This window comes from Ostrea edulis, chromosome 2 (assembly GCF_947568905.1).
Source record: "Ostrea edulis chromosome 2, xbOstEdul1.1, whole genome shotgun sequence".
Classification (NCBI taxonomy): Eukaryota; Metazoa; Mollusca; class Bivalvia; order Ostreida; family Ostreidae; genus Ostrea; species Ostrea edulis.
The window spans coordinates 11,984,478-12,012,367 of NC_079165.1; the positions used below are offsets into that span (position 1 = coordinate 11,984,478).

General features: G+C 36.0%; 4 protein-coding genes across 5 annotated transcripts in view; 3 read left to right on the forward strand and 1 right to left on the reverse strand.

Moving 5' to 3' along the window:
* Nucleotides 1-189, forward strand: part of LOC125681941 (cell division control protein 6 homolog) — a 15,230-nt gene extending 15,041 nt beyond the window's left edge. Inside the window, exon 14 of the mRNA XM_048922224.2 lies at nt 1-189. This exon is cut by the window's left edge and continues 1,055 nt beyond it. The gene's annotated coding sequence lies outside the window, so the exon portion shown is untranslated.
* Nucleotides 190-4,458: 4,269 nt separating this feature from the next.
* Nucleotides 4,459-10,526, forward strand: LOC125681946 (NEDD8-conjugating enzyme UBE2F-like). Of its 2 annotated transcripts, XM_048922239.2 has the most exons (7): nt 4,459-4,542; nt 5,024-5,142; nt 5,283-5,446; nt 5,691-5,793; nt 6,175-6,233; nt 6,434-6,496; nt 6,794-10,526. In XM_048922239.2, the coding sequence occupies exons 2-7, from the start codon at nt 5,031-5,033 to the stop codon at nt 6,845-6,847; spliced, it is 555 nt and encodes a 184-aa protein (XP_048778196.1). In that variant the 5' UTR covers nt 4,459-4,542; nt 5,024-5,030; the 3' UTR covers nt 6,848-10,526. The 2 variants fall into 2 exon arrangements, with proteins under 2 accessions (XP_048778196.1, XP_048778194.1); XM_048922237.2 differs by lacking the exon at nt 4,459-4,542 and having other exon boundaries at nt 4,572-5,142.
* A 5,197-nt stretch (nt 10,527-15,723) lies between these two features.
* LOC125681945 (uncharacterized) lies at nt 15,724-21,743 on the forward strand. Its single transcript, XM_048922236.2, has 5 exons — nt 15,724-15,765; nt 18,353-18,423; nt 19,407-19,658; nt 19,758-19,868; nt 20,527-21,743. The coding sequence occupies exons 2-5, from the start codon at nt 18,359-18,361 to the stop codon at nt 20,690-20,692; spliced, it is 594 nt and encodes a 197-aa protein (XP_048778193.2). The 5' UTR covers nt 15,724-15,765; nt 18,353-18,358; the 3' UTR covers nt 20,693-21,743.
* Nucleotides 21,744-22,692: 949 nt separating this feature from the next.
* LOC130052084 (U-scoloptoxin(05)-Cw1a-like) lies at nt 22,693-27,488 on the reverse strand. The gene is made up of 3 exons (XM_056156107.1): nt 27,039-27,488; nt 24,029-24,157; nt 22,693-23,508 (listed from the first exon to the last, which is right to left on the reverse strand). Exons 1-3 carry the CDS (start codon nt 27,091-27,093, stop codon nt 23,267-23,269), a joined length of 426 nt encoding a protein of 141 aa, XP_056012082.1. The 5' UTR covers nt 27,094-27,488; the 3' UTR covers nt 22,693-23,266.
* Between the last annotated feature and the right edge of the window lie 402 nt (nt 27,489-27,890).

Genomic DNA, 27,890 nt, shown 5'->3' on the forward strand with positions numbered 1-27,890 from the left:
AATTTTTATATTTGATGATGATGTGCATGACGTCCCATTTATTCTCCTATTTATAATTTAGTGACAATGGGAGTGATTTTTTTGTTGGATATGATATAGGTCTTGTGTGATTTGAATAAAGTTGATTTGAATGCTTTGTTCTTTAACAGTTGAAATTATGAAAATTAAAGTTGCTTGCATACAGAGATATTAGGTGTTGGGTGTTTCAGGGTCCAATGTTGACATTGATTTGTTGGTCAGTTGTTGGGTTTTCATACACTTAGCAGGGCTTCATTGTAGTCATTCTAGCACTCAAGAACCCATGCCTAAAATGTGGCGCTAGTTACCAAATTGGCATCCACTTAATCTGTGAAATTTGGGAATATGGATGTGTCCAATTCCCCTAATTTACGTCCATCATTCAACAGTTCCTTATGGGAAGCCAGTGTGTCATGGCTTGTCACCTCTCCAAGGTTATTGGACATTGATGATCCTTTAGTTTTGGGATCTAGAGAAGATTCTGGCAACTTCAAAGTTTTCAGGGCATTTATACAAGAAAGCCATAGAACCTAGTACCATGGAGGCGTTTTCAGCTGCCTATACAAAATCCAGGACCCAGTAATGTGAAGGTTAGTTAACTGACTGTTAACTTGCCATTAACTTCAACATTCATATAGCGTTAACTGTCGGTTAAACTTGACTCCTTCGTGAAACTGCCCCCTGGTTGCATCGAAATATTGGATTATGTCCCCTTCAAAGAAGAGGGGCATATTGGTTTGCACCTGTCGGTAGACAGGTCTGCTCAATATCTTTAGAACCATTCACTTGATGATATTTCATATGTGGATTGGTTATGAGTAGAAGAGGACCCCTCTTGTTTTTCAGGTCAAGGGTCAATCTACTCTGGACATGGGAATATAATGTCCGCTCAATATCTTGAGAACCGTTTGCTTGACGTACATCCTAAGGAGTAGATGACCCCTATTGAATTTGAGGTCAAGGGTCAAACTGGACGTAGGAATATACTGACCACTCAATGTCTAGAGAACCCTTTGATTGACAGATATCAAACTTGGTACACTGGTACATCTTAAGGAGAAGACAACCCCTATTGATTTTGAGGTCACATGGTCAAGGGTCAAACTGGACATAGGAATATGCTGTCCGTTCAATATCTTGGTAACCCTTTGCTTGACAGACATCAAACTTGGTACACTGGTACATCTCCAGGAAAAGATTGCACCAATTGATTTTTAAGTCACACAGTCAAAGGTCAGTGGTTGAACTGGACATATTAATATATTGTCTCCTATATTTTTAGAATTAATAGCTCGATTGACACCAAACTTGGTACACTGGTACAGCATAAGGAGTAGATGACCCCTATTGATTTTGAGGTCACATGGTCAATCCACTCTTGACAGGAAGATATTGTCTGCTCAATATTTTGAATTGATACTACTATCAATTAAATTATGTGTGTGAATAACCCTTTTTAATTTTGCACTTTATGATGCAATAGTGCATATACATAAGGATGGACATATAGATTTGTGCAGTTGCGCTGTATAAACGTACTTTTTAGCGCTGATCTTATGTTGGCGCTTTTTCCAATAGTCTTGCTCCGCTAATATAATACACTCGTACATGCCCAGAAAAATGACGAAAGTCAACACAAGGGAAAATTCTAATGAATGAGTAACACCTTTATCAATAACGAATTGTCGCATAACTTGTATCAATATTTGAAGGATTTTCTCAGGAACAATTATATATACAAAAATGGTAGTTCTACTTCTACGTGCAATAGAAGCAGAGAACAGTCAAAAACTTTCCGACCGCCAAAATACTGTGTCGGTGTTCTCTGCTTCTATCTGACAGTTCGTTATTGACAAAGGCGTTGCTTATTCGTTCGAAATTTCCCTTCTGTTGACTTTCGTCGTCATTTTTCAGGGTAATTGGTCATGCCAAAGTCGCGTAATTTGCCACAGTGAAATATAGTCCTATGTCAAAATATAATATACATTTGTTCGGTTTTCCAGACTCCACCTACAATATTTTATTGACATATATAAAATAAAAAATTGCAATTTTTCAAACTGAATTTTTTCTTTTTTTCTTTTTGAGTTTCTTTGATATACATTTTGACTACTACGGATCTTCACAATGTTTGGAAAGTCTTTGTAATATACATAGACCTGTATCCAAAACGTATCAAAAACTAAGATTACGAATAAAATGTTTTACCTACCTACCCTACCTAATTTGTTAAGGAATGAAACAGGAAATACACTTTGGCCTAACCAAATCCTTTCTAAATTTGAATTGATAAAAACACAGCCAGTTATTAGGAACTAACATAGAGCCAACACTATTTCAAATAATAAACTTCTTGGGCGGTTGTGCACAAAAGCCATAAAGCTACCTGCTCATGTTACTGGGTGATCTGAGAGATATCAGAAGAAAATATTTTATAAGATTTTACTATTGATATTTGAAATTTACCCAGTCAGGAACCTTGCACATTGTATCTTTAAAATCATAGAAAGCATAAAGACGAACATAAATCAATGTTTGTCCTGTCCTCGCAGTCTGTAATATTTCAAGGCCCACGCTGCGTGAACATGTTTGGGCGCCAAAAATCCATGCATGCTCTATATTATGCGCAAACTTTGAATTACAAGCCCCTTGTCATTGAATTATATAGTGAAAATTAGCAGTGCAGAAATACTTTGACCCTTGAGTATATATCGCTCGTTTCTTTTTACAAATGTGACGTTGAACAGTCGGGAATAACTTATGTGGATGACTATTGTTAAAACAAAATATCATATAATAGTAATGGAAATTGATGAAAGACTCATTCAGTGGCGGGTCCAGAGGAGGATTCCGGGGGGGGGGGGGGTTGACCCCCTCCCCTCTTTTCGTCAGAAAATTTTGCTTAAAAAAGGTTTTTAAAAATGAAATAAAAATAACGCATTTAGATGGTGCCCCCCCCCCCCCCCTCCATATTGAAAAACCAAAATTAATAGAATAGAATATTTATTCAACCAATTTGGGCCCCCGAGGAGTATAATGACAAAGTCCTCAATCACAGAAGCACGTGACAAAGGAAAACAAAGACACACTGCATGATGAACAGAGAGTTAGCCATCACATCTGTCAATGCATAAAAAAAACACAAAACACAAATCAACTTGCATCTTATACATGCACATAACTATATTGTACATGTCTGTTGTTTTTCTTGTGTTGAAATTTGCAATTAAGGTTTTAAATATCTTATTCAAAAACTCTCCTCTAGGATTATTATATATAGTGGACATTCAAGTAGAAAATGCAATTCATCCTCTGTTGAACTTGAGATACAGTGTTGACAGACTCTTTCACATCTAGGAAGAATTTCATATCGAGGTCTACCATAGTTATCAATTTTTCTTTCATATCTGCCTGTTTCTATCCGTAGACAATGATATAAACTGTCTAATGTAAAACCTTCAATACAAATTAATGATAATAATGGCTTTAAAAAATTGGCTTTTTCTAATCCTGATAAAATTGAAGCATCAAATTCGTACTGTTCATCAATTTCCATTTTAAAAGGAAAACTAGTAAAGATGGGAAAAGAGCTGAGGAAGGGTCTCTGAGTTATGAAGGGGTGGGAGGGAGGAGAGGTGATCCCGCCCCTCTCCCTATCTCATAATTATAATGGGTGAAATTAGGAACTTATTCATGTAGAACTAGGGGACTCGATCCCCCCCCCCCCCCCCCCCTTTAAAAAACAACTTAACCAGAGACATACGTTATATAGGTCTATATATATATATATATATATATATATATATATATATATATATGCCTTAAGTTTCCGTTATTTTTACCTGCAAAATAAAAATAATTACCAGATCCCCTTCCCCCTTTTTAATAGTAATATAAGAACGTAAGCTTATGTAGTTAAGAACGATTTAACACACACACACACACCCAACCCCCGATTTAGAATTTTAGACAATTGTGAGGTTGACTGATGACACCCCCCCCCCCCTTGAAAGAAAACGTTACGAGCCTGAAGTTTCTTTTGATAATAGCGTACTCGGGTACTGCAGAGATTTATATATATATACCTACACTAACTGTTGGAAGATCATAATATAGGCTAAAAGATTGTTTTCATTGCTTAAGAATTTACATTACAATCTTGTAGAATTCACATAATCCAATGGGAATATGTAATTAAGAAATTGCAAAATTCACGGGGGGGGGGGGGGGGGGGGGGGTGTTACACCTTTTATTAAAAAATAATGTAAAAATTGACATCACTGATTAAAGTACCCATTTTTTCTGAATCACACAGATTACAAATTATTTCACTTCTGTCCATACTTTTAAAAAATCCACTATATTCTCATGACTACCACAGTACACAGCAACGGGATCACGCTCGTCCTTTTTCGTAACCGAGTGCAGAAATAAATTGATCGGGATCGAGATTCAAAATTTTTCTTGAAACTGAGAACAACTGGAATTTATTTATGTTGGGTATTTGTGTCTCATCATCAAAAGGTATTTGGGTTTTATAAGCTGAATAATGTTAAGAGGATTTTTAGAAAAGGTAATATGGTACCCAAAAAAGTTAACTTCTTGGCTGAGAGTGTTTGTTTTCTCAATTCTTCAATATTTCAAGGATGTAAACACTGGCCGTATGATATATAATACAATGTCCAGTCCTTATAGAGTATTACCACAGGATATTAGTATCTATATGTACCATCACTTTCATGTCGTGTACAGGTTCACACATGTCGATTTATAGTTGGTGTAGTAAAAATATCGACGAGATTTGCCTTGACTGGCATTTTGATATGTTAACGCTTCTATCTATAAAATATCAGAACCTCGCCTAAATTAATATCGTTACTCTCAGGACAGTCCCAAATCCCTCACCACCAGGGACGGTGATGATGGATTATTTTATCTGGTCTGGTATGTTTTGTATGGAAGTATAAAGTTGACTTTGTATCTGTGGAATATTAACCTTTTCCAGATAGACCATGATAACCCTCTCTAAGAAACTGAAACAACCCCCAGACTCCCCCAAAAACAAGAAAATCCAAGACGATATCACAAAGAGAATATCTATACGTGATAAACTTTTAATAAAAGGTACGTTAATGTTTGGTTATGAATTTTACGCTGCAATCATTTCACTGGTGTGTTGAATATTTCTTTCACCATGTTTATTGAATAATATGAACTCAATCTGCGTCCCGTATGATTTTTTTTCTTCTTCGAATTCCTTGCAGAGGTTCAAGAGATGGAGGAAAACTTACCCAAAACGTGCTCCGTAAACTTTGACGATCCCAACAAACTGCATATATTTACACTGACTATTGTGCCAGATGAAGGTTTCTGGAAGAGTGGGAAATTTAAATTCACGCTTGATATACCAGAAGAGTATAACATTGTAGTAAGTATTTTCATATTATGTTTAGAGTTTTTAGATCAAGTATACTAAAATATAATGTATTGGAACATGAAATTAGCAAGTGTTTCTGAATCTTGAGGTTGGTATTTTAAATGATCTAATATATGTTTTCATTAGTAATACCAAGAATTTCATGTACTGTTTTGAAAATTCTATTTTTTAGACAGATTAAGCTGTATTGTGGTATGAATATTTTGTAAGGTGTTGATTGTAGTTTCTATTTTAGCCCCCTCAAGTATTGTGTAACACAAGGATATGGCACCCAAACATCAACGAAGACGGAGAAGTTTGTCTAAGTTTGCTACGTCAAAATTCATATGATAGCCTGGGTATGTATGTAACAAATGCAGAGACAATCGAATTTCACAAGCTCTAGTATCAGGATCATATCTGTGTATAGATAATTTTGTCCATGGCATAGTAAAAGAAATATAGAAAAGACTCTGCAATGTCCCAAGAGTTAGAAGCACTACAAATAAGCAAAGACAATATATACTCTGAACACAAGATTTGATTAATGTTTACAAAGACATTCATCTCTCTATCTGACATTATTCTGATTAAATAAAAAAAATATTCCTCTTGCTTTCAAAACTACTCGCTGTGTAATTGATTCCTTATGACGTATTTGTAAGCAGCTTGCCTGACAAACGGTGAATAGATTTGAATTGAATTTAAATTTTATATTTGTATTTATATTCATATTGCAGGATGGGCACCAACCAGACGGCTAAAGGACGTAGTCTGGGGGTTAAATTCATTATTTTCAGTAAGTGTCGTACATATAACAAAGTGATATTTGAGTAAGGGGGGTTAAATTCATTATTTTCAGTAAGTACCGTACATGTAACAAAGTGATATTTGAGTACGGGTAAGAAAACATGATGGAGGACAAAGCTTCTGTGTTATGATAATGATAATAAAAGGAATTGCAAAACTAATTGTAATAAAGCTCTCTCTTCATTTCAGGATTTATTGAATTTTGATGATCCTTTAAATGTTGATGCTGCAGACCATTATTCTAGGAACAAGGTTTGTCAGAGTTTTAAGATTTGCTATCTCACTGTGTTGTGTACTGTGGATCTGTAAAACACACAAACAAAAAAATGTCTGGATTTAGTAGTAGCATAGGTGGAATGAAATCTCCAAGATTGATGCACTATTTGCAAGTAAACGAGTTATACTATAAATTGTAGATTTTCTGTATTTTGACCTTAGAAATATACAGATGAAATGAAATGGGATGAAAGGTGTTATGAAAGAACTAATTACAATATATTATTCAAAATGTGTATGCTTTTTGTGACGTTGATTTTTGTGACTTGGCAGGAGTCCTTTAAAGCCAAAGTGAGAGACTATATACAGATGTATGCCACCAGGTGATAGAGGTCGACAGCTTATTGACCTCCTCTTAGTGCCACCAGTGTGACTTCAGTGTAGGGTTCACAGCGTTACAGAGGAACACCGCAGCGCAGGCTTTTTCTGGCAATGTTTCCTCGTATAGGAAAGTACAAGATTTTCCTCAATCCATGAAGATGATTGCCATTAAAAAGAATTAGAGTATTCTGTTCCTCTCCTTGATCAGCTGTTACCTACACACCGAAATTAACATGTCTAATATATGCTTGTATTCTTAAACTGATATAGTCTTTTATGTATGCAGACAGTATTACCATTGAAATGCTTTTAAAAAACATTTCTGGTGTAAATGTCTGATTGACTGTGGCATTGAAACGATCACTTTGACAGACGTTGGATTTCACATGCAGGGTTTTAAGATTCCCATTTTGGAAATGACATGATTATTTTGCCCAGGTGGGAAATGACGTAGAATTGTTATCAAATATTTAATCTATTATATGAAGAAGATGGCATATTTTGTTATTACTAAATCATATTCAGAACACTTTTGCAAATGTAATTTAGGTAAAACGTTTAAGGAATTAACAAGATTTTTTTTCTTTGTTTTGTTGCTGACGTTTATGAAATTCCACTATGCATTTGTATTGACTGCCAGGATTTGTTCTGTACAATGCATGTGTATTGACTGTCAGCATTTGTTCTGTACAACGTACAGATACTGTGTCCTAAACTATAGAAGAGCTGCTGTTGTTGATACAATGTACATTAATTTTGCAAAAAAGTTAGAAATTTTAATATGCAACATTTTCATTTTATGGGTATTTTTAAGGGTTTTGACACCAGTGATTTCTCATTAATTACATAGAATCAGATTTCTGCTGTCTATTCCTATTCATAATAGTATGTACAGTGTACAAGTTAATTGTGACATTCTAGAAAGATAGATTTACTCAGTTTAGAAGAGTATGAATTTTTTTAATTTTTTTTCTCAAGATACATGACTATGGTACTTATCATTTCCTGGGGTTTTTTAAAGACAATTTTACACTATTACAATCAGAAAATGCACCCCTCTGAAAATACTTTTCAATGAAAAAGATTTTTAGATTTCATTAATTCTGTGTAATTTGATTATTTATTTATGACCTACGGTGACTAAAATAGCAGAGAGAGAGAGAGACGTACCTTGCTTGTTGAATAAAGAGACAGTACTATTAGAAGTTAATAGTATTTTAAATGATTGTGTAGAAAATCACTTGGGATATGCTGCAGCCTCGTATGATACAAAGTCGGGTGTTGTTAAACATGGTACTACTCATGTTACAGATTGTGATGAGCAGTTTCATTGTCATAAAATTCCACTCTGCAGTGTCTGTTAAGGACTATATAAAAAATTGATCCGCATTATAATTCTCGTCGTCATTTTGTATATCCCTCTCTACCATGGAAATGTTGATCACAGGTATTTCAAAAACCAAACATGGAAATAAATTGGCCCACATGGTTTCCATGACTAAAATGAATTGTTCCTGAAACTGTGATAAAGATTTGTATAGGTTGATTTTCTAGTGTTAATATAATTAAGAAATATAGAAGTCATGTGACCAAAATTTTGTTTGGCATATTTTAAAATACCCCCACCCCACGCCCTCTCCACGTGCCCAAGTGTAAGTGTGACGTTTTCATCTAACATCAATTTTTTTATGTAGTCTTCAAGGTATTTTGAATTTTATTTTATATTTCCCCCTGTTTTACATTGAATGTGTATCTTGAGAACTTTCATTTTCTGTTATGGGGATTGTTATGTGATTAAATGCATGCACTTTTAGGAATCTATATTCAGGGTGAAGTCATTAGTACTCTGAATTATGTTTAATGCATTTCAAGGTACTGTAGATCACCTTTATTTCGTGAGACCTAATTTTCGCGTGTTTACTATAGTCAATAGTGCATTTATTCACACGAAATAACTTTCACAAATCGTTATTGCTTAAATCTTCTATGCCATTGTGTACGAGTTTATCCATGAGAAATCAAATTTACCGAATTGCAAGTCTCGCAAAATTACGAGTAAATGATGTTCTTGCGAATAAGATGTGATTTACAGTAATTTGATGGTTTTGAAATATTGAGAATAAGACATACAAAACTGATTAGAGGGAGACCAATATCCGTAAAGAAATAAGGTTATCAAATCCACAGAAAAAGGCAGTATGACAATGCAATATCTGGTTTCTATTTATATTGCAGACTATTGTTGTGATGTTTGCAAACCGCTGTTACCAGGGATTATCATAGGCTAAAATATTATTATCTTATCTAATGCTGTGTGGTTCATGGTCATCTATCTAATGCTGTGTGGTTCTTGGTCATTTATGATTTTTTGTACTAAATCACTTTTAAAGCAGATTAATTAGTTTTAAAGTTATTAAGTTTCCCTTAATTACATGCTTGAAAACATTTGCATGTTAAAGAAATCAGTGAGAAGATTATTTAAAAAGTAAATATATTGGGTATGCGTAAATTACATTTGCCGCTTGTAAAATCTGTTTAACATCTATAAATAGCCCCAAACGCATCAAGGTAATCCCATCATGATACAGTATATAATTTGGACAGAACTGTCTAAATTTAGGTCTGAAAGAGCATAAAACAACAAATTACTAGGAGCGTATTAGATTTTTTTTATTATTTTTTTAAAATACACAGATAAGACCACTGTTGGTCTCTTTTCTCTGAACTGGACACATGATTCGTGCATTAGAAATGGCCGAGTGACAGTTGTTTGTAAACACGGATTTAAAAATCAGATAATTCTGGTTAACACATGTGAAGTAATGTATGACATGTCTTACAGCCTCTAACATGAATGTATATGTGCAATGATTTAACAGCGTTTTTACAAGATGGGAAAAATTGTCGAAATTTGGACCATACAACTTTAATTTATCCCAGATGATAGACTGAGTCGTGCTATCTGCATAAAGTTGAATTATTCGTTTGTTTTATGTGATATTGATTGGATGTTTACAATACTTCTGAAGTGTTTGGCTAAATTAATGGTTTCATTTATACAGAAAAATATCTTTGGTCTGCTGTCTAATGAAAAATATCGTCTTGCTCTTAATCTTAATACTGGAACATTAAAGAATCATTTTTAAACAATCAGACAAACCAAATACGCACAGACAAACAAACCAAATACACAGACAGACAGACAAACAAACAAACCAAATACACAGACAGACAGACAAACCAAACACAGACACAGATGTATTTTGTTTGGCTATGCCTATTTGCCAATCATAATGTACACCTGTGATACCAGGCAGTTTATAGCCAGTCACAAGATTGTCACAAACCTGTTCCACAACGATGAAAATGAAGCTGGTTTCATTATGCGTATAAAAATCTTGTATTCACCACCCAAACCTCCCCAAATCTTTGTATTGTAAGTAAAAACATCATACTAATCACATGGACGAGGTTATTAACAGAAACTGATATTTTGTGCTTTGTGTCTTATTTTTAACTGAAGTCTGTCGGGAGTAAGTTTTATTTTATTTTTGCTGCCATTATTGATTGTGTAGACTTGCTGTTATGCAGTTTATTGAAGTGGGGGGTATACAGAGTTGCTGTGATTTTCAAGGTTATATAATGCATAACAATAAATGTTGAAATAATTCAGGCAAAGCCTAAATGTGCTGGATTTGTTATTTATAAACAGCTGGGGCAAGTGAAGCTTTTCTTCAGTAAACTTTTATCAAGAATGTCCTGTTGATTATAAGATCAACTGGTTAAAGGACAAGCTAACAAGAACCTCCCCCCCCCACCCCCATGTGAATTTTTGTGTTACTTCACGCTGCTCTCCTAAGATGAGGATATGCTCTGCTTTTAGGGATCAATGATTGAATGACAAAATTAAGGGCCTAACAATAGTGAGTGGTGTCGGATGAGACCGCAAAACCAGAGGTCCCGTGTCACAGGAGATGTGGCACGATAAAGATACCCCTGGTCCTGCTTAAAGGCCTAAATTAAATTCCTTCACCAGCAATGGTAACGTCTCCGTATATATGGGCGAAAAATTCTCAAGAGGAACGTTAAACAATATACAATCAATGACCATACTCTTCTGTTTGAGATATAATTGTAACAAATTTTGGGATGTTTAAAGAGCCACTGAACCTGAAAATCAAAGTTTATCAGAAAACTTTCTGGTGTAGTAATAGATTCAAGCTTGTTGCAAACCAAGGGGTCAGGATAGAGCCACAAAATAGGTTCAAAGTTTTACACAGAAAAAATTTCATTATCAACGACCACCAGGGTACAATATGAAATTATTATTATGAAATTATTCTAGTGAAACGTTGTTCATGATATGACCCCCGGGGAAGGACAGGGTCGCCCATCCATTAAAAAAAATCATCTTTTTAAGAACCACATGATAAAATGTGTCAAAGAAATATGACCCCCCCCCCTCCTTGGTTCTGTGTGGGGTACACTAGGGAATTCGAATTATAATGCAACAGGGGTATACTGTGTCAAGATATACAAACATCTATGGAATGCCAAATTAGCATAATCATAACAATAAGATATCATTAATTCAATTACTCCGTGCAATAAATGCATGAATTAATGTGCGCATCAAATCAATTATTGCTTTCGTCGATCGAATTGATGCGCACATCAATTGAATTATTGTGGACAACAATGGACTTTATGCGCGCATCAATTGAATAATTATGGGTAATAATTCAAATGATGCGTACATCAAATTAAGTATTGCTCTCAATGTGGTAAATTAATTCCTTGCAGAATTTAATATGGAGCTCAGCATAAATGATTAATCCTCTCTAACAGACTTATTGTGCGCATCAATTGAATTGATATCGTTAAGTCAATTGAAGAGAACATTCATTGAATTAATGCGCGCGTTGATTTCAGTAAAATAATTTAGGCCTATGCTCTCTGGGCAGGTGTTTTCTCAGAATACCGTTGAGGTTCTTGATGGCGGGATGATACGTAGTGACCAATGGAACCCTGTTATTTTCAGGGTTTTCTTTTGACTGGAGGAGGGACCGTCGGTCCTGTCGTGACATCTCATCAGTTGCATACTGTACCTTGCAAGGATCATATCCTCTGTTTGTGAGATGAGTTTTAAGGATTTTTCCTTGGTCTTAGGAGTAGAGCAGATGCGGCGGGTTCGCGTAGCTAAACCCTTAGGTACACCTTTGAAAGTGTGGGGTGGATGACAACTGGATGGCATAAGCTACAAATGAAAGTCGATGAGTTTAATGTGGAGATTAAACTCAATTTTCCCGTTTCTACATGTGGTTGTGGTATTAAAAAAAGTGTTATTGGAGGTGGAAATTTTCACAGTAAACTCGATGGAATTATGGAAAGAGTTTGTCATCTCGATAAAATCGTCCCCATGTCATCTATGAGACGAAACCAAAGGGTTTAACTAGTGAGTAATGTAGAAATCTACGTTCCAATCTACCCTTAAAAGTGTTGGTATACCATGGTGCCATTTTTGTTCCCATAGCTGTGCCAGCAATTTGCAGGTAGTGTTCACCCTTGAGCATGAAATTATTGAACTTGAGGACATATTCAAGAAACTGAATGAGTGATTCGGTTGAAGGACATTGAATTACCCTATTTTTCCAAACCTCTCTACACGCCTCAATACCCTCGTCATGTGGAATGTTAGTTTAAAGTGAAGTAACATCCATGGTCACAAGGAGGGTATGGTCTGCCAGGCCAGATGAAGGGGTTTGATTATGGTAATCAGTAGTGTCCTTCAAGTATAACGGTAAATCTTCTACATGCTGACGGAGACGAAAATCAATTTGTGGTGAATTTTAGGCAATAGAATGAATAAATAAAATAGTCTACATTTGTTAGAACAAACCGCTCCCAAAACATTGTCACCGATCTCGCCCAACTGTCGATGTACCTCTTTTAGGTACTTGTCTTTGTCCATGACAACAACAGTAGAACCTTTGTCTGCCTTTTTAATAACAATAGTATCCCGATTTATTAATGTTTACAATGCCGACCTTTCTTCTTTGTTTAGATTGTCTCGGGTTAAATTTGACTTTGAAATAATTGTGTCTATTTCTTACTCAACCGCATCAATGTAAGACTCCAAAGCTCTGCGTTTGCCTGGAGGTGGTTCCCAAGTTCTTTTGGATGCATCTCTAAGACTTCAGTTGCATCTTGGGGTTGGGAGGCACTGTTTTCTTTGGAGTCCTTGCGGGAGAAATGTTCCTTAAGCCGTTGTCGGCGGAAAAATGCTCTAGATAGTTTCTTCTCTTATTTGTTGATCATTGACTTCACGTGGAGTAGGGAAAAAATTAAGGCCTTGGAAAGAAGTGAATTGAAGTCTCAGAATTTGAGAGTGATACTAGAAAAAAATAAATATATATATATGTTATTGATACTTGTCGTTTTTCGTGGTGTGTGTTATTTGTTTATGTACTATATGTCTCTTGATAAAGACGCGGGTTGCGTCGAAAATTTGAGTTTTAAATAACCAACAGTGTCGTGGCCTTTTCAGTGCTTGTATATATATATATATATATATATATATATATATATATATAAAAGAACAAAACATATAATACAATATTCATATCACAATGACAACTGAATCATGGGAAATCTAGATCATGTATCTATACACCGTATTTACCACATCGTAACATTACTCGCATTAGAATCTGTCAAAATTTGCTACCTAAAGCCCCGTTCACATGCCCCGATTTACTCACACAGGATGGAAATTCTGCATATATGCAAAATCTGTACCCGGGTGTAAATTTGAGCATGTGAACGCAATTGCATATATGCAAAAGTAAATACATGTATACATATGTGCAAATATACACCCGGGTGTAAATCTGCACCTACTCAGACCAGATGCAAATTTACTTTTGCATATGTGTATATTCACTCCTCGTGTATTTTGTATGGTGTCCGGATAGGGCCATTTGCAAAAGCGTGACTGCGTGTTAGTCACAACACGCCGTCACGCCAACAAGCAACGCGCCTTCGCGCTCTCACGACAACAAGCAACGCGCCTTTGCACTCTCACGACAACAAGCAACGCGCCTTCGCGCTCTCACGCCAACAAGCAACGCGCCTTCACGCAGACAAGCAACGCGCCTTCGCACTCTCACGACAACAAGCAACGCGTCTTCGCACTCTCACGACAACAAGCAACGCGTCTTCGCACTCTCACGACAACAAGCAACGCGCCTTCGCGCAGACAAGCAACGCTGCGCGAAGGTGTAATGCTTGTTGGCGTGAGAGCGCGAAGGCGCGTTGATTGTTGTCGTGAGAGCGCGAAGGCGTATTGCTTGTCTGCGCGAAGGCGTGTTGCTTGTTGGCTTGAGAGCGCGAAGGCGTGTTGCTTGTCTGCGCGAAGGCGCGTTGCTTGTTGGCGTGGGAGCGCGAAGGCGCGTTGCTTGTTGGCGTGACGGCGTGTTGTGACTAACGCGCAGTCACGCTTTTGCAAATGGCCCTATCCGGACACCATAATTTTGTCATGTGAACGAACAACGTCACACTCGAGGAATCGTGATTATGGATCACGAGGGCTCGGCTCCGTATTTCTGCAAACATTATATTGCATAGAGTGTCGTAGACATATCTTGATCAATAAAATTTGTCACCGAAGCCTACACAGTAAGGGAACATCCTTCTTCTCAATCGAAAAAAATCCGCCATCTTTATCAAACTTTGAGAATCATTGCAATTTGACCCTAATTTGTTAAGTACCATGTGAACGCTTAGCAAATATACTTTTACACAGGGGTGCAAATTTTGCATAATTATATGTAAAATTTGCACCCCGTGAGTAAATCAGCGCATGTGAACGGGGCTTTAGAAATATATATACAACATAATTTGGAAACAAATTTACTATTGGACATCAAATATCAGAGTTGAAGATCTCATTAATTACATTGTATTTGAAGAAATATTTAATTTGATTGTTGATCAAATGAATTGATGACATTTTCCAATAATTCAAGATTTCTTCAATTACTTGAGATCGTGTTAATTGCATGCATGCTGTCAGTCTGCGTGGGAACGGAACGTATATGATGGTGTATATGTAGTGTGCACGGCAGATATGTCTCAAAATGACGTGCCTCTACCTGAATGGAATTATTTCCTGAAGTCTAGATAAAAACAACCTTGGTTCAATTTGTTTTGCGTTAAAAGAAGTCATTAACATATTTTCGAAACACTTTGTAAATTTTATTTGAGCTTTAAGTGGTGCATTTCATTTCTTTTTTCTTTTTAAAAATGCTTTTGATTTTTAAGATGTTCACCGGGGCAAATTATTTGATATAATGTCGTGCCCCCGATATAATAGTTCACCGGGTGGTGGGCCATCAATTCTAAATCCACTAAAGGACTGCTCTTAGAGACACACACAGGGAGAGAGAGAGAGAGAGAGAGAGAGAGAGAGAGAGAGAGAGAGAGAGAGAGAGAGAGAGAGAGTTTTATTGAATAATACATAAGATTTATGACATTTTTGACTTGGTGCCTGTGTTTTCCACTAATTCATCAACCGGTGAGGCGTGCAAAAAATCCCATAAACTGCCGTTACATTTTATCCTGCGGTATTGCAGCACAATGTGAAATGGCCACAACACCAGTAAGAATGTTCTTAACAGTTCTCTAAAAGTTTTGACTAATGACAATGGATACTACTCTGATATAGAATGTGATCCAGTAATCTAGATGTCGTCTTTCGAATCTAGTTACTAGGAAAACGAAAATGCTCTTATTCTAGATTACCTGTATCTAAGTTTTAGCCTCCGTGTTATGTTTGGTGTGTAAAGACTACATTTGCACTTTTTTTCCAGAAACCCGAAGGAACTATCCGAGATACATATAGATGTGCACTAATAAAGGTTTTGGTGAGTAACGACTTATGATTAAATTTCTTGTATATCAATTAACGGTATCAACTTTCAACTATCAGTTCTGTCTGCGTGGCTTTACATCTTTTTGCATCATTTTCTTTACACTGATTCATTCTTGAATACAAATTTAAGATTGACAAAAAGAGCGTTGTTCATACGAACATACACAAATATTAAATAGGACCATTTACAACTTTTTTTTCAAGCACTCGAAATCTGGACATTAAAGTAAATTTCTATCATGAACAAAAATTATCTTCATTCATATGTAGATTTGATATATCCCAGTGAACTCGAAATAAAAGACACCACGGAGTCCTCCACATCTGCTTCGTACTTAGATGTTTTATTGAAAGTAGATATTAATGGGAAACTAACAACTCAACCGTATGACAAATGGGACGATTGTAGCTTATCCACCGTCAACTTCACATATTCATGTAGCAATATTCCATTATCGCCTGCATATGGTGTTCATGTCTCTAAACTGATTCGTACGCAAGAGCTTGTTCTGCATATGATCAGTTTTTAATTCAAAGCAGGCTACTGACAAACAAGTTGATGTTACATGGGTTTCAACAGTCTCGTTTAAAGTCAGCATTGGGTCAAATGCTGTCTTTCGTGTTTCACACTTTATTCTAACTAAAGTTTACTTCGTTTACCTGATCAAGAGATAGGGCTCACAGCGGGTGTTGCCGGTTGAAAGTTGTTAATCTAGTCACCCTAGGTTCGGGGTTCAAGCCCCACGGCGAGGCGTTTATAAAGCTCATATAAGAATTCATATGCTGAAGATACATCTAGCGTACGAACAGGGTGCCTAGTTACAGGCCCTGCACACTACTAGTAAGTCATTTTTATGTCTATCTTCTACTCCTTCAACTCACTTTCTGTCTGGATCACAACTTGTTATGGAAAAATACTTTACAGCTCATGAATTCTTGTTACTTGTAAAGGGTTCTCTTAATCACACACGAATGAGACGTTAATCAACATAAAATCAATCAATCTTAATCATACGATGTTTCTAAAGGACGAGCCAGCATTAGGTTCACTGGTAAAAAAAAAAAAAGAAGTTAAAAATATTCGTTCCGGTCACAATTTTACAAAGAAGAGATGTTAGAGGTCAATATACGTGGTATGAAGGTTGTTCATGGCCAGACAACACACATTACCCCGTGTCAAGGTCATTTGATGAATGTCAAGGTTAATAGTAAAATCAGAAAAATGACATAGTCAACAATTGTACAATGCATACACACCATAAGAAACCAATACTTGACACAAAGGTTTCTTATGAACGAGTATAATTCTACTAATTGGTAGAATAAGGCCATGTGTATAAAAAAGTTTTAAAATAGTCTACAGGTTACCTGGTACAACTTTGTAAAGGAGAGTCTTTATATGTTCAGAAAGGCTTTGTGTGACTAGACACATCCCCACAATGTCAAGTTTTGTGTGACCAGTCACATCCTCACAATGTCAAGGTTTTGTGTGACTATTCATACCCTTACAATGTCAAGGTTTTGTGTAGACAGTCACATCCTCACAATGTCAAGGTTTAATGTAGACAGCCATATCCTCACAATGTCAAGGTTTGTGTGATCAGTCATATCCTCACAATGTCAAGGTTTTGTGTAGACAGTCACATCCTCACAATGTCAAGGTTCTGTGTAGACAGTCACATCCTCACTATGTCAACGTTTTGTGTAGACAGTCACATCCTCACAATGTCAAGGTTTTGTGTGACTATTCATACCCTTACAATGTCAAGGTTCTGTGTAGACAGTCACATCCTCACTATGTCAACGTTTTGTGTAGACAGTCACATCCTCAAAATGTCAAGGTTTTGTGTGACTAGACACATCCTCACAATGTCAAGGTTTAATGTAGACAGTCACATCCACACAATGTCAAGGTTTTGTGTGACTAGACACATCCTCACAATGTCAAGGTTTTGTGTAGACAGTCACATCCTCACAATGTCAAGGTTTTGTGTAGACAGTCACATCCTCACAATGTCAAGGTTTTGTGTAGACAGTCATATCCTCACAATGTCAAGGTTTTATGTAGACAGTCATATCCTCACAATGTCAAGGTTTTGTGTAGACAGTCACATACTCACAATGTCAAGGTTTTGTGTGATCAGTCATATCCTCACAATGTCAAGGTTTTGTGTAACTAGTCACATCCTCACAATGTCAAGGTTTGTGTGACCAGTCACATCCTCACAATGTCAAGGTTTTGTGTGACTATTCATACCCTTACAATGTCACGGTATTGTTACTATACGTGCCGCCACACAAAGTTTGTTTGGAGATATGCAATCACAAATCCATGCCATTGCAGGATGAACCAGTCAATGAAACAATGTCACAACAAATGCCTCCAGACGACATTGAATCAAAGTCATTCTGCCAAAATAAGCATTTATCTAGATAACAACAAATAGCTATTGAATTTTTGCTAATAAAAAATTGAAAAATCAAGTTTACAAACTAAAAGATTCACGCTTTTATCATCAACATGTGCAATCTTTCCAGTTAGATATCTATTGTCATGTGAACCTCTTTCTTTCACACAGGTGTTTATGACGGTGTTCTCTGCCATTGTCGGAATGGCATTACTGGTCTATGTGATATACGATAAATTCATGTAAGTATACCGATATAGCAGTGGCGGATCCAGGAATTTTTTTTTAAAGGGGGGGGGGGGGTTCCCATTAATTTTGGTTTTCAGAGGGGGGTCCACTCTCAAAAAGCGTTATTTTTACCCTTTTAAGCAAATTGTCTTAAGAAAGAGGGGGATGTTACAACCCCCGGATCCCCTCTGGATCCACCACTGTATAGTTCACCATAGGCTATAATCAAACGTCTATATCTCGAACTCAGGGGAATACAGTGTTCCTTCGATATAGTGCCCCCCACCCCCCGTTATAATGCCACCCCAGATTATTGCCTGAAAATCCCAAAGAACAAATTCCTCCCCATGTTAACACCCCTGTTATAACCCCCCCCCCCCTCCCGCATAATGCCGCTTGCCACTGGTTTTCACTCACAGATGGTCTAATCTTGGAGGGTTTACCCTTTATAATAATGTCAATTTCCCAACACTCATCATTAATAACACCTGTATTCTGAGAGCAGTGCGGTGAAGTGTGACGTTCTGGACACAGGCAATTGCATCGCTTGGGGTCGAATTTACTATATAAAGAGTACTCTTTATATAGTGAATTCGACCCCAAGCGATGCAATTGCCTGTGGTTCTGGACAAGGTATTCAAGTGATTAGGTTAATTACAAATAAATGTTGAATTAAATTCAAGATTATATATCTTACTGTTTATACAGAATGGAACCCAAAAACATTTACATAACTGAATTTCTTTTGACTGCTCAATGAATTGTCTTTAACGGTGAATTCGCTATATTGCCACCCCCGCTTTATTGCCCAAATTGGTTTTGAACAAACGTTGGTAATATATCGAGGGAGCACTGTACATACATAAATAACATAAATATGCGGGACATCGTATTTAAAGTAAACGAGAATACAAAGCTCTGTTTAAAAGTACACGTTCGGCATAGTTTTTCAAATCATTTTATATATACATGTATATATTTTGTAATTATTTTCAAGTTACAAAGAGGAATTGACTAGAGAGACCCTTGTGAAGCGCTACCCTGGATATTTTTGGACACGGGAAGAGTACCTCCACTATTCTAGACTTCTAAATAGCAGTATGAAGGACACTACTGTTCACGAATACTTCCTGAAATTCTGTAACACAGACTGTCCCAAACGACCGTGGTATTCAAAGTCCACAGGCAGGAGGAGACGAGACGCTGGTGTCATCAGCAGCGGTAACGTATACCACGGATGTTGCTTATCGTAAGTTAATTATTCGAGCTAGTCTCTCTCTCTCTCTCTCTCTCTCTCTCTCTCTCTCTCTTATTTTAGAATTCAACCAGGTTTTTTTGTATTAAACAGCGACACGTACTACACATCACCACTTCAACAGGTGAACGAGAACGGTGTGAACAGGAACCTATTTCATCTTCTACCGGACGCTCAGCAGTTCTTCAAAGTCTCCTCGTGCATGTATGATATGTAATAATCTCGGGCATATGCTCCCCCCCCCCCCTTGTATCTCCAAACAAAATCAATGTTGGGAGATTTATGATTCTAAGCATGTTTTTCAAGTGGTATTCATGTAACACAGGCACTTGACTTTTTTTTTTTTTTTTTAAACTGCATGTATACACATGTATAATAAAAAAAAATATCTTCCTGTAAACAAACTGAATAGTTTGTATACAGGAAGACAATTTATTGAAAATGTCGATAGCCTGTGTCTTGCACATCCTCTAGTTACAGTTTATATTGCACTTTAAGCAGTAACAAGTCGTTAAATTAGACTTTTGTCATACTTTGATGAGAAAATACAGACACGGGGAAACAGCTAACCCTGTAGTCAGGTGCTTGTGGTGGCAGTGTTCAAGACTTTGTATTTTAACAGTTGTCGTGATAAGACCATATAATACATGTGCTCTTCGCTCCTGGTTCTTTCCCAGGTTTTTTGTCTTCTGTTTCCATGGAAAATCACGAAGTTATAAATCATTGTTATGGCTAGATTATAATTAGAGCCTATTCACTTCAATTTCACGGTTTTATAATCTATAGTGATAACAGTAAAAATTAAACTGTAGCGAAAATAAAGTCTTGAGCGTTATAATACGTTGAAACTCTTGCATTTTAGTGAGAACGTAAAATGTACCGGTTGCCACTGTATGTATGAGGAGGAACTACATTCCGTTGTGGTCGTTAAGGCAGGGATTAGCTTTACTGACGCCACCATGGACGATCTGGAAATAGACGTGCTGACGTTTAATGGATGCTGCAAGTGCGTGAATGACGGAACATAGTGGTCTCTTGGCGGCGCAAATGAAATTCGGTACTTCCAGAAACGTTTCCATTTGTGCCCTAACGCTTTCTATGTGAACTGCACAGGATACACACAGCTTTACGCGTGTGACTCGAAATCTTCTCTGCATTTTGGATTGGGGTCAAGTTTAAGATGTAAAATTCCAGGAGAGATAAGTTGTATTGTATGAAAATTTCCACAGGGGCTAAGCCCGTTTTGGGCCCGAACTCTGTGATACCATATATTTATGGCATCACAAGAGTTCGGGCCCAAAACGGGCTTAGCCCCTGTGAAAATTTCTAATATATACCCTCTATAAGATTCTGTTTTTAGAAGATACGGTATCGTGATCTGGTTAACTTTACACGTTTTAAGATTACTGAGTGAAATGTGCATGTGTTACATTTTCATGAAAATTGCATTTTATAGTATTTATTACTGAGGGCAATCGCACTCCCGTATGACGAGTTATTTGGCGTATTAGTAAGGCTGTCTTTTTAAAACAATTTGGGAGGGGGGGCTAATATTTCAAATTCTTCTTTTTTATACTTAGTCCAGGGTGTCAAGCCACTTTTGGTCCTAAAGATGTAGGATTATAGGATTTTATTTTTTTTGCAGTTTATAGGGCAAATAAAGGGATTTTTACAGCAGATTTATGGAAATAAATAGGGTTTTTTTTTATTTAAAAATTTTGTATAAAAGTGGATTGTTTCTGCATGAAAATCTAGCAAGCATAGTATCTTACTGGAGAAGAAATAACATTAAACATAAACAAAGACAAAAAACTCTTCAGATGTGGACAGTTCCCCCATCCAATAGACAGTTCTTATACAATCATCATAGTTATTCTCTTCATAACAATCTTAAATATCAATCTAGCACCAGCTCCTAGATTTTGTGGGGTTTTCATTCTTCTTTTTTTTTTTTAATCATTTTTGAAAATAGGACTGTCATTTTTTTTTTATATATATAGGGCTTTTTATGGATTTTAATGACTTATAGGGAAAATATAGGAACCTTCAAATTTATAGGAATAAATAGGGACTTGACACCCTGTTAGTCTTCTCGTCCGTTGATTTACTTTCCGGTTGTATTTTTATTTTTATTAGCGTATTTACAGACTGACCACTGCAAACTCTTTTATTGTATATGTGTACATACTTGTGATAAAGTTTTAAAGAAAGGTTAAAGTGGCAGTATGTTTATGTGAGGCTTGAGTTTTAATTACATATATTCAGAATTAAGTGTGCATTAGTAACAATAAAAACTTATTCATCATAAATGTATTACACGGTGTTGATGTTAAAGCTGTAAACGACGGTATTTTTTTTCTTTCAATTATCCAATTATGCACCAAATAATACCTATCAGTACAACTAATATAATCCCCCAAGATCTGAAGAAAAATTCAACAAAAATGAACAAGCGAATACTATTTGAGAGCATACCTACAATGAGCGTTTCGTATAAACCGCCATTGTGTCGTATACACGGACATGGGAACGAGGATTGACGACATCAAGCTGACATTTCGAACATCACTTGGTGAAAAATAGAATGATGCAATATTAAACCGAATACTAAGAGTGCAACACCTTTACGATGGTTTTCCCCGTGCTGACTTCTCGCGTTGGAAAGTAAGACAGTTGATACACCAAATGTTGATACGTTTGAAATAAAAATGTTTGAAACAAGGATGGGAATACAAAGACGTGAATTAAAGTAGCAAATTTATTTCAACAACGAAACATCTCAGAGGTTGATACACGTATTTCAACGTTAATTCCATGTTGAATCTTGACCCCCCTCCCCCCTTTTTTTTAAACTTCGCTTGGTCATTTTTTGCAAAAATTTATGGAGATTTTGAATTCTAATACAAAAATTCCATTAAATGCTTTTTGTATCAATATGTTCATCGAAACTATTCTTTAAGTCTTTTTTACAATTTAAAAAAAAACCAAAAACACGTTATTTCATAGTTTCTTCTACAAGAAAAAAAAATCAAAAGTATATTTTATATTTGCGTTGCTACCTCTATATCATCAACTTCCGTCCCAGAACATTGTACGTTAGCGAGAGGGCGTAATAATGAATAATGCTATCTAACCGATTAATATGTTATTCAGTGTAATCGGTACCATTAATTACATTAAGTTTGAATAAATAAAATGGACATCTCATTAGCAATATTTACAGTATTCAATCCAACAACACAGATGTTATATAGGAAATATCACATGCTGATTCAAAAATATACACAGGCTAAAAGAGCAACCTGGAGATATATTGCCCGTTAATAACCGTTATGAAATCATATAAAACCGAGTTCTCTCCACATCACAGAAATAAACTGCTTCGATTGTTAGCTCAGAGCTTGAAGGAAAACTCTACTTAAAAGTCAATGTGATTAAAATAAGACTTTTATATCCCACTCCCCTATAAAAGCGAAAATTACATTTTATGCTTCGCAGTTGAATCGATGATATAATCCATCTCCTTTCTTTATGACCGTGGAAGACAAGACTCCAATCTCATGCTTTCGATCTCAGTTATGACATTAACACAAAATACATCTCTACACAGATATTATAAGCGAAAGAAAAACATAATCCAATATCTGTGTTATTAACGATTTCGTTCGCCAAGGCGATGCTGTCCCAGAAGCCACGTGAATGTTACATTTGTCCCGCTGGCAGCAATAGACACAGATCCAGTCGGAACTGACGAAACGACACGAGTTGTCGTACTCCTGTTTCTGAAGGTGACATGACACGTTTGTTGTGCAAGATTTCAGTATGGAAAGCTTCTCTGACACGTCTGGAAATAAAAGTTAATCTGTACTGTACATACTCATTCCAATAAGTACTTCTAGACTTCAAATTACTCTGTCAGTAGTTCTTCACACAGGACCCCGGTGGTTGATTATTACAATTAATAATCCAAATATGAAGTATAGTAATAGAAAATAAAAACCGTATGTTCACTTTTAGCTCTGATTTTCTTTAAATTCAATGCTACGTCATTTCAATTTTTCTTCGTTATATTATCTTAATTTTCCAAGTTCTACACCCACCCCACCAACACCATACAAGCGCAATATCAAAATCGACAAGTTTGACGGTCGGGGGCATAGTGTTTCACATCTTGTACTTAAATGCAATGGACTCGAATAATGAAACTATCCTTATTAAAGCGTAGAGCGTAGGTTTTTAAAAAATGTTTTGAATAGATGAATCGTTCCAAAAAGTTGGGGCTTCTTACATGTTGAACATTGTAAATTTCTCAAGTAAATTAATCAAGGTGAAGAACATTATGTACAAGCCTGTTTTTCATTTACCTGAGTATGACGTAATGGTTTGGCAGGTGTCCATACCTTGACCACACAGCTGAAGGTTGTAGTCATCTATACAGTGTATGTTAGTCTCCTCGTTAGTACACTCGTAACAGCTCAGAGACTGCCCTTCTCCTGGGAATATTGTGAAATATTAGATCTCTAATGGGGAAAACAAATCTTGTTTAAATAGAGGGCTTTTGCTATTATTTCTCCTGGGGCTTAAAGATTTATACACACACACACACACACACAGAGAGAGAGAGAGAGAGAGAGAGATTGAACGTTTACTGAGTAATACAGAGTACAAAGGTATATTTTGAATTTTCATTTGTTTTGTTTTTGTAATATTTAAATGTTCATTACCAAATTAGGGCCCTAATGGGCATGAGATATAAATGTAAAGAGACATATATTGCTAGTACTAGGGGCATTTGAGCTGAACATGTTCTCAAATTTTATTTTTCAAATTTTAATGTTTACAACGCTTAACTAGCGGTCAGCAAAAATTTGAATGTCAGTTGTCAGTTACAAGAGAGATACAGAGCTCACATTTCTTTGTCATGTAAACAAGGCTCATGCCCTGTTTTTGTTTACATGTATAGAGGTTAAATATACTAGAAAAAGGTTTGTTTAAAGCAGGTTTTTTTTTCAATTTACAAGTTCATTTTTATCACATTTAAACAGTGTCTAGTGTTTGTCACATCTCATTTTGTTTAAAACGTGGTATTTTCTATGAAGCAATCTCTATCAATGATTGATTGTAACGTCCCTATCGAGGATTTTTTCCCTCATATGGAGACTCATTGTAAATAAAAACATGGCATGAGCCTTGTTTACATAACAAAGAATTGTGAGCGCTGTATCTCACTTGCAACTCAAAAACTGACATTCCAAATGTTGCTGACCATTAAGAATACCTTAGTTAATCATTGTAAACATTAAAAATGTGGAAAATAGAATTTGAAAATTCTCAGCTCAAATCGTGTCCACGCCCCTTTAAGAGTTCATGTAGTATACACACTGTAACCATCCTAGACAGAGGAAAGTGCTGTATAAAATAGGCTACAGAGACATAAATACGTGTATGTAAAGCGTTCGGAGTAAACAGCCTTTGTAATGATTATAAAAATAAACAAAGTAGCTCAATAATATAATCTAACTAATCACAATATACTCATTATATATTATTACTGATGGTAAGTTTGTTAGTTGAGATATGGTTTCAGGGAATCTTCGAAGTTTAAGAAAGCTTTTGAGGGCATATTGTTAGTTGAGTTAGAATTTTTGAGAGAATATTGTTATAGTGTTAGTGAGTCAGATGTTTTGAGAACATATTTTAATTGAGTTAGATGTTTTGAGAGCATGTTGTTAGTTGAGTCAGATGTTTTGAGAGCATGTTTTAGTTGAGTTAGATGTTTTAAGAGCATATTAGTTGAATAAGATGTTTCGGTAGCATGACGTTAGTGGGGTCAGATTTTGTGAGAGCATGTTGTTGGTTGAGTCAGATGTTTTGAGAGCGTGTTGTTGGTTGGGTTAGATGTTTTATAAGCATGTTCTTAGCTAGATTAGAGGTTGTGAGAGCATATTGTTAGTTATGTTTTTGGGAACATGTTGTCAGTTGAATCAGGTGTTTTGAGAGCATGTTGTTAGTTGTCAGATGTTTTCAGAACATTTTCTTAATTGAGGTAGATGTTTTGAAAGCATATTAGTTGAATAAGTTGTTTTGGGAGCATGTTGTTAGTTGGGTCAGACTTTTGAGAATGTTTTGTTAGTTGGCAGATGTGTTTGAGAGCATGTTGTTAGTTGAAAAAATGTTTAGAGAACATGTTGTTAGTTGAAAAAATGTTTAGAGAGCATGTTGTTAGTTGAAATAAATGTTTTGAGAGCATGTTGTAAGTTGAGGTGGATGTTTTGAGAGCATGTTGTTAGTTGAAATAAATGTTTAGAGAGCATGTTGTTAGTTGAAATAAATGTTTTGAGAGCATGTTGTTAGTTGAGATAGTTGTTTTGAGAGCATGTTGTTAGTTGAGATAGATGTTTTGAGAGCATGTTGTTAGTTGAGATAGATGTTTTGAGAGCATGTTGTTAGTTGAGTCAATGTTGAGAGCTAGCATGTTAGTTGAGATAGATGTTTTGAGAACGTGTTATTAGTTGAGGTAGATGGGCAGGCTGGGTTCTTGAGTAGCATTCGAACGGGAAATCAAGAGGGACCACTTTGTACATTAAAGTACATGTATTACAAATCAAATTCAGAGTAAAACACCAAGCAGTTCTAACGCTGATGGAGGAATAGAAGACGAGATTCTCAAAGTGCATTAAATAGGTTCATGTTTTAGAATGTTTGTTATCAAATGTTTACAGAGTTAATGTAAGATGATGGAGGCCGTAATGGAAGTTCCATTTGATAGATATGTATCTCTGGAATATAAAACAGGGCCGTAACTGCCGATGAGGCAGACGAGGCAACTGCCTCGTCTGATTTTTTGGCAAAAAAGAAAATAAAATTATATAAATGTTATATTATAGGATATATGTTTAAAATGAAGACAAGCACCTTTGTCTTTGACACCATATTACGATTCTTTACATAGTACAAATGAAACACAAACATGATAAATTGGGATTTAAAAAGTGTCATTTTCAGTCGTAAAGTCAATCGGCGGCCCCCAATCCCCTGCCTCCCCTGATTTAGAACCCTACTTACGGCCCTGTAAAACAAAGCTTATATCGCTTACTCAAGTCTAGACAAATGAATCTGAGAATTTCCTTTTGTAATGACACAAATTTCAAGTACATATTTCTTCTTAAATAAAAAGAAAACAGTTACTTAGAATTTCAGCGATACCTATATTGGTTCCCATATCTTATCTGCATACAGATCGAAAATTATTCATTCAAGTCGATACATCTTGCAATTTTACAATCATCGGTCTATATTCTAACATGCAAACTTCATTAATTAATTTCTGTTTCACTCAAAATTCTAAAATACAAAGTGAATATGACCCCTTACCTGGGATAAGAAGAACATGAACAACAATCGTAACAGAGAGGTGAAAATATCGCATCCTCCTTTATCAGCACGGTCTAGGATCCAGAGCGGTTTTAATTTTCATTTACGAAAAAGGATGAACCGTTCTCTTCCCCAATCACATTTTGCCACAGTTGCTGTCTAAACATTCGCCTTAATTGAATCTATCGATTAACACTTTGATTTGTATTATTTTAGCTCAGCGATCAATATAGAAAGAAAATAATGCTACGGTATTCGACCGTGTTTGAATATGAAATAAACGGCGAATCAATAGCGAACTGGACTCTTTAACTACTTCAGTGTACACACAACAGGAATAATTCATTGGTCCGGACTGTTGATGGTCAGCGGTAAGTCGGAGTCAGGTCAGCTCTGATGTTCAGCAGCGGGTCGGTGTAGCGTGTTCATTCCAACCATTAATATGACAGTACATGAAGTAAACTTAATCTGTAAATAAAGATTCTGTAGGTCAGAGGTCATATATATATGCAATTTCCAAGTATATATATATATATATATATACACGCACACACACCTATGTATAATGCAGTTCCAAAGTATATCCAAATCGCTAGCGCTTACTGGATTTTAACATTCAACCTCAGGTGAATACAAATTGAATATGTATACATGAAGTATATAAAAATAAATGAATAAATCATAAAAGAAAGGGAGAGAATTTGTAAACTTCAAATTAAATCAGTATTGATTCAGGACCTATGAATGAACATGCTCAACTTTATCCGTGATTCAGAAAAAAATGTGCGAGTTGTTAAATTGTCTATATCGTACCAGTTGATTCTCGGTGGATACATCTGTGGTTCCGGGCGC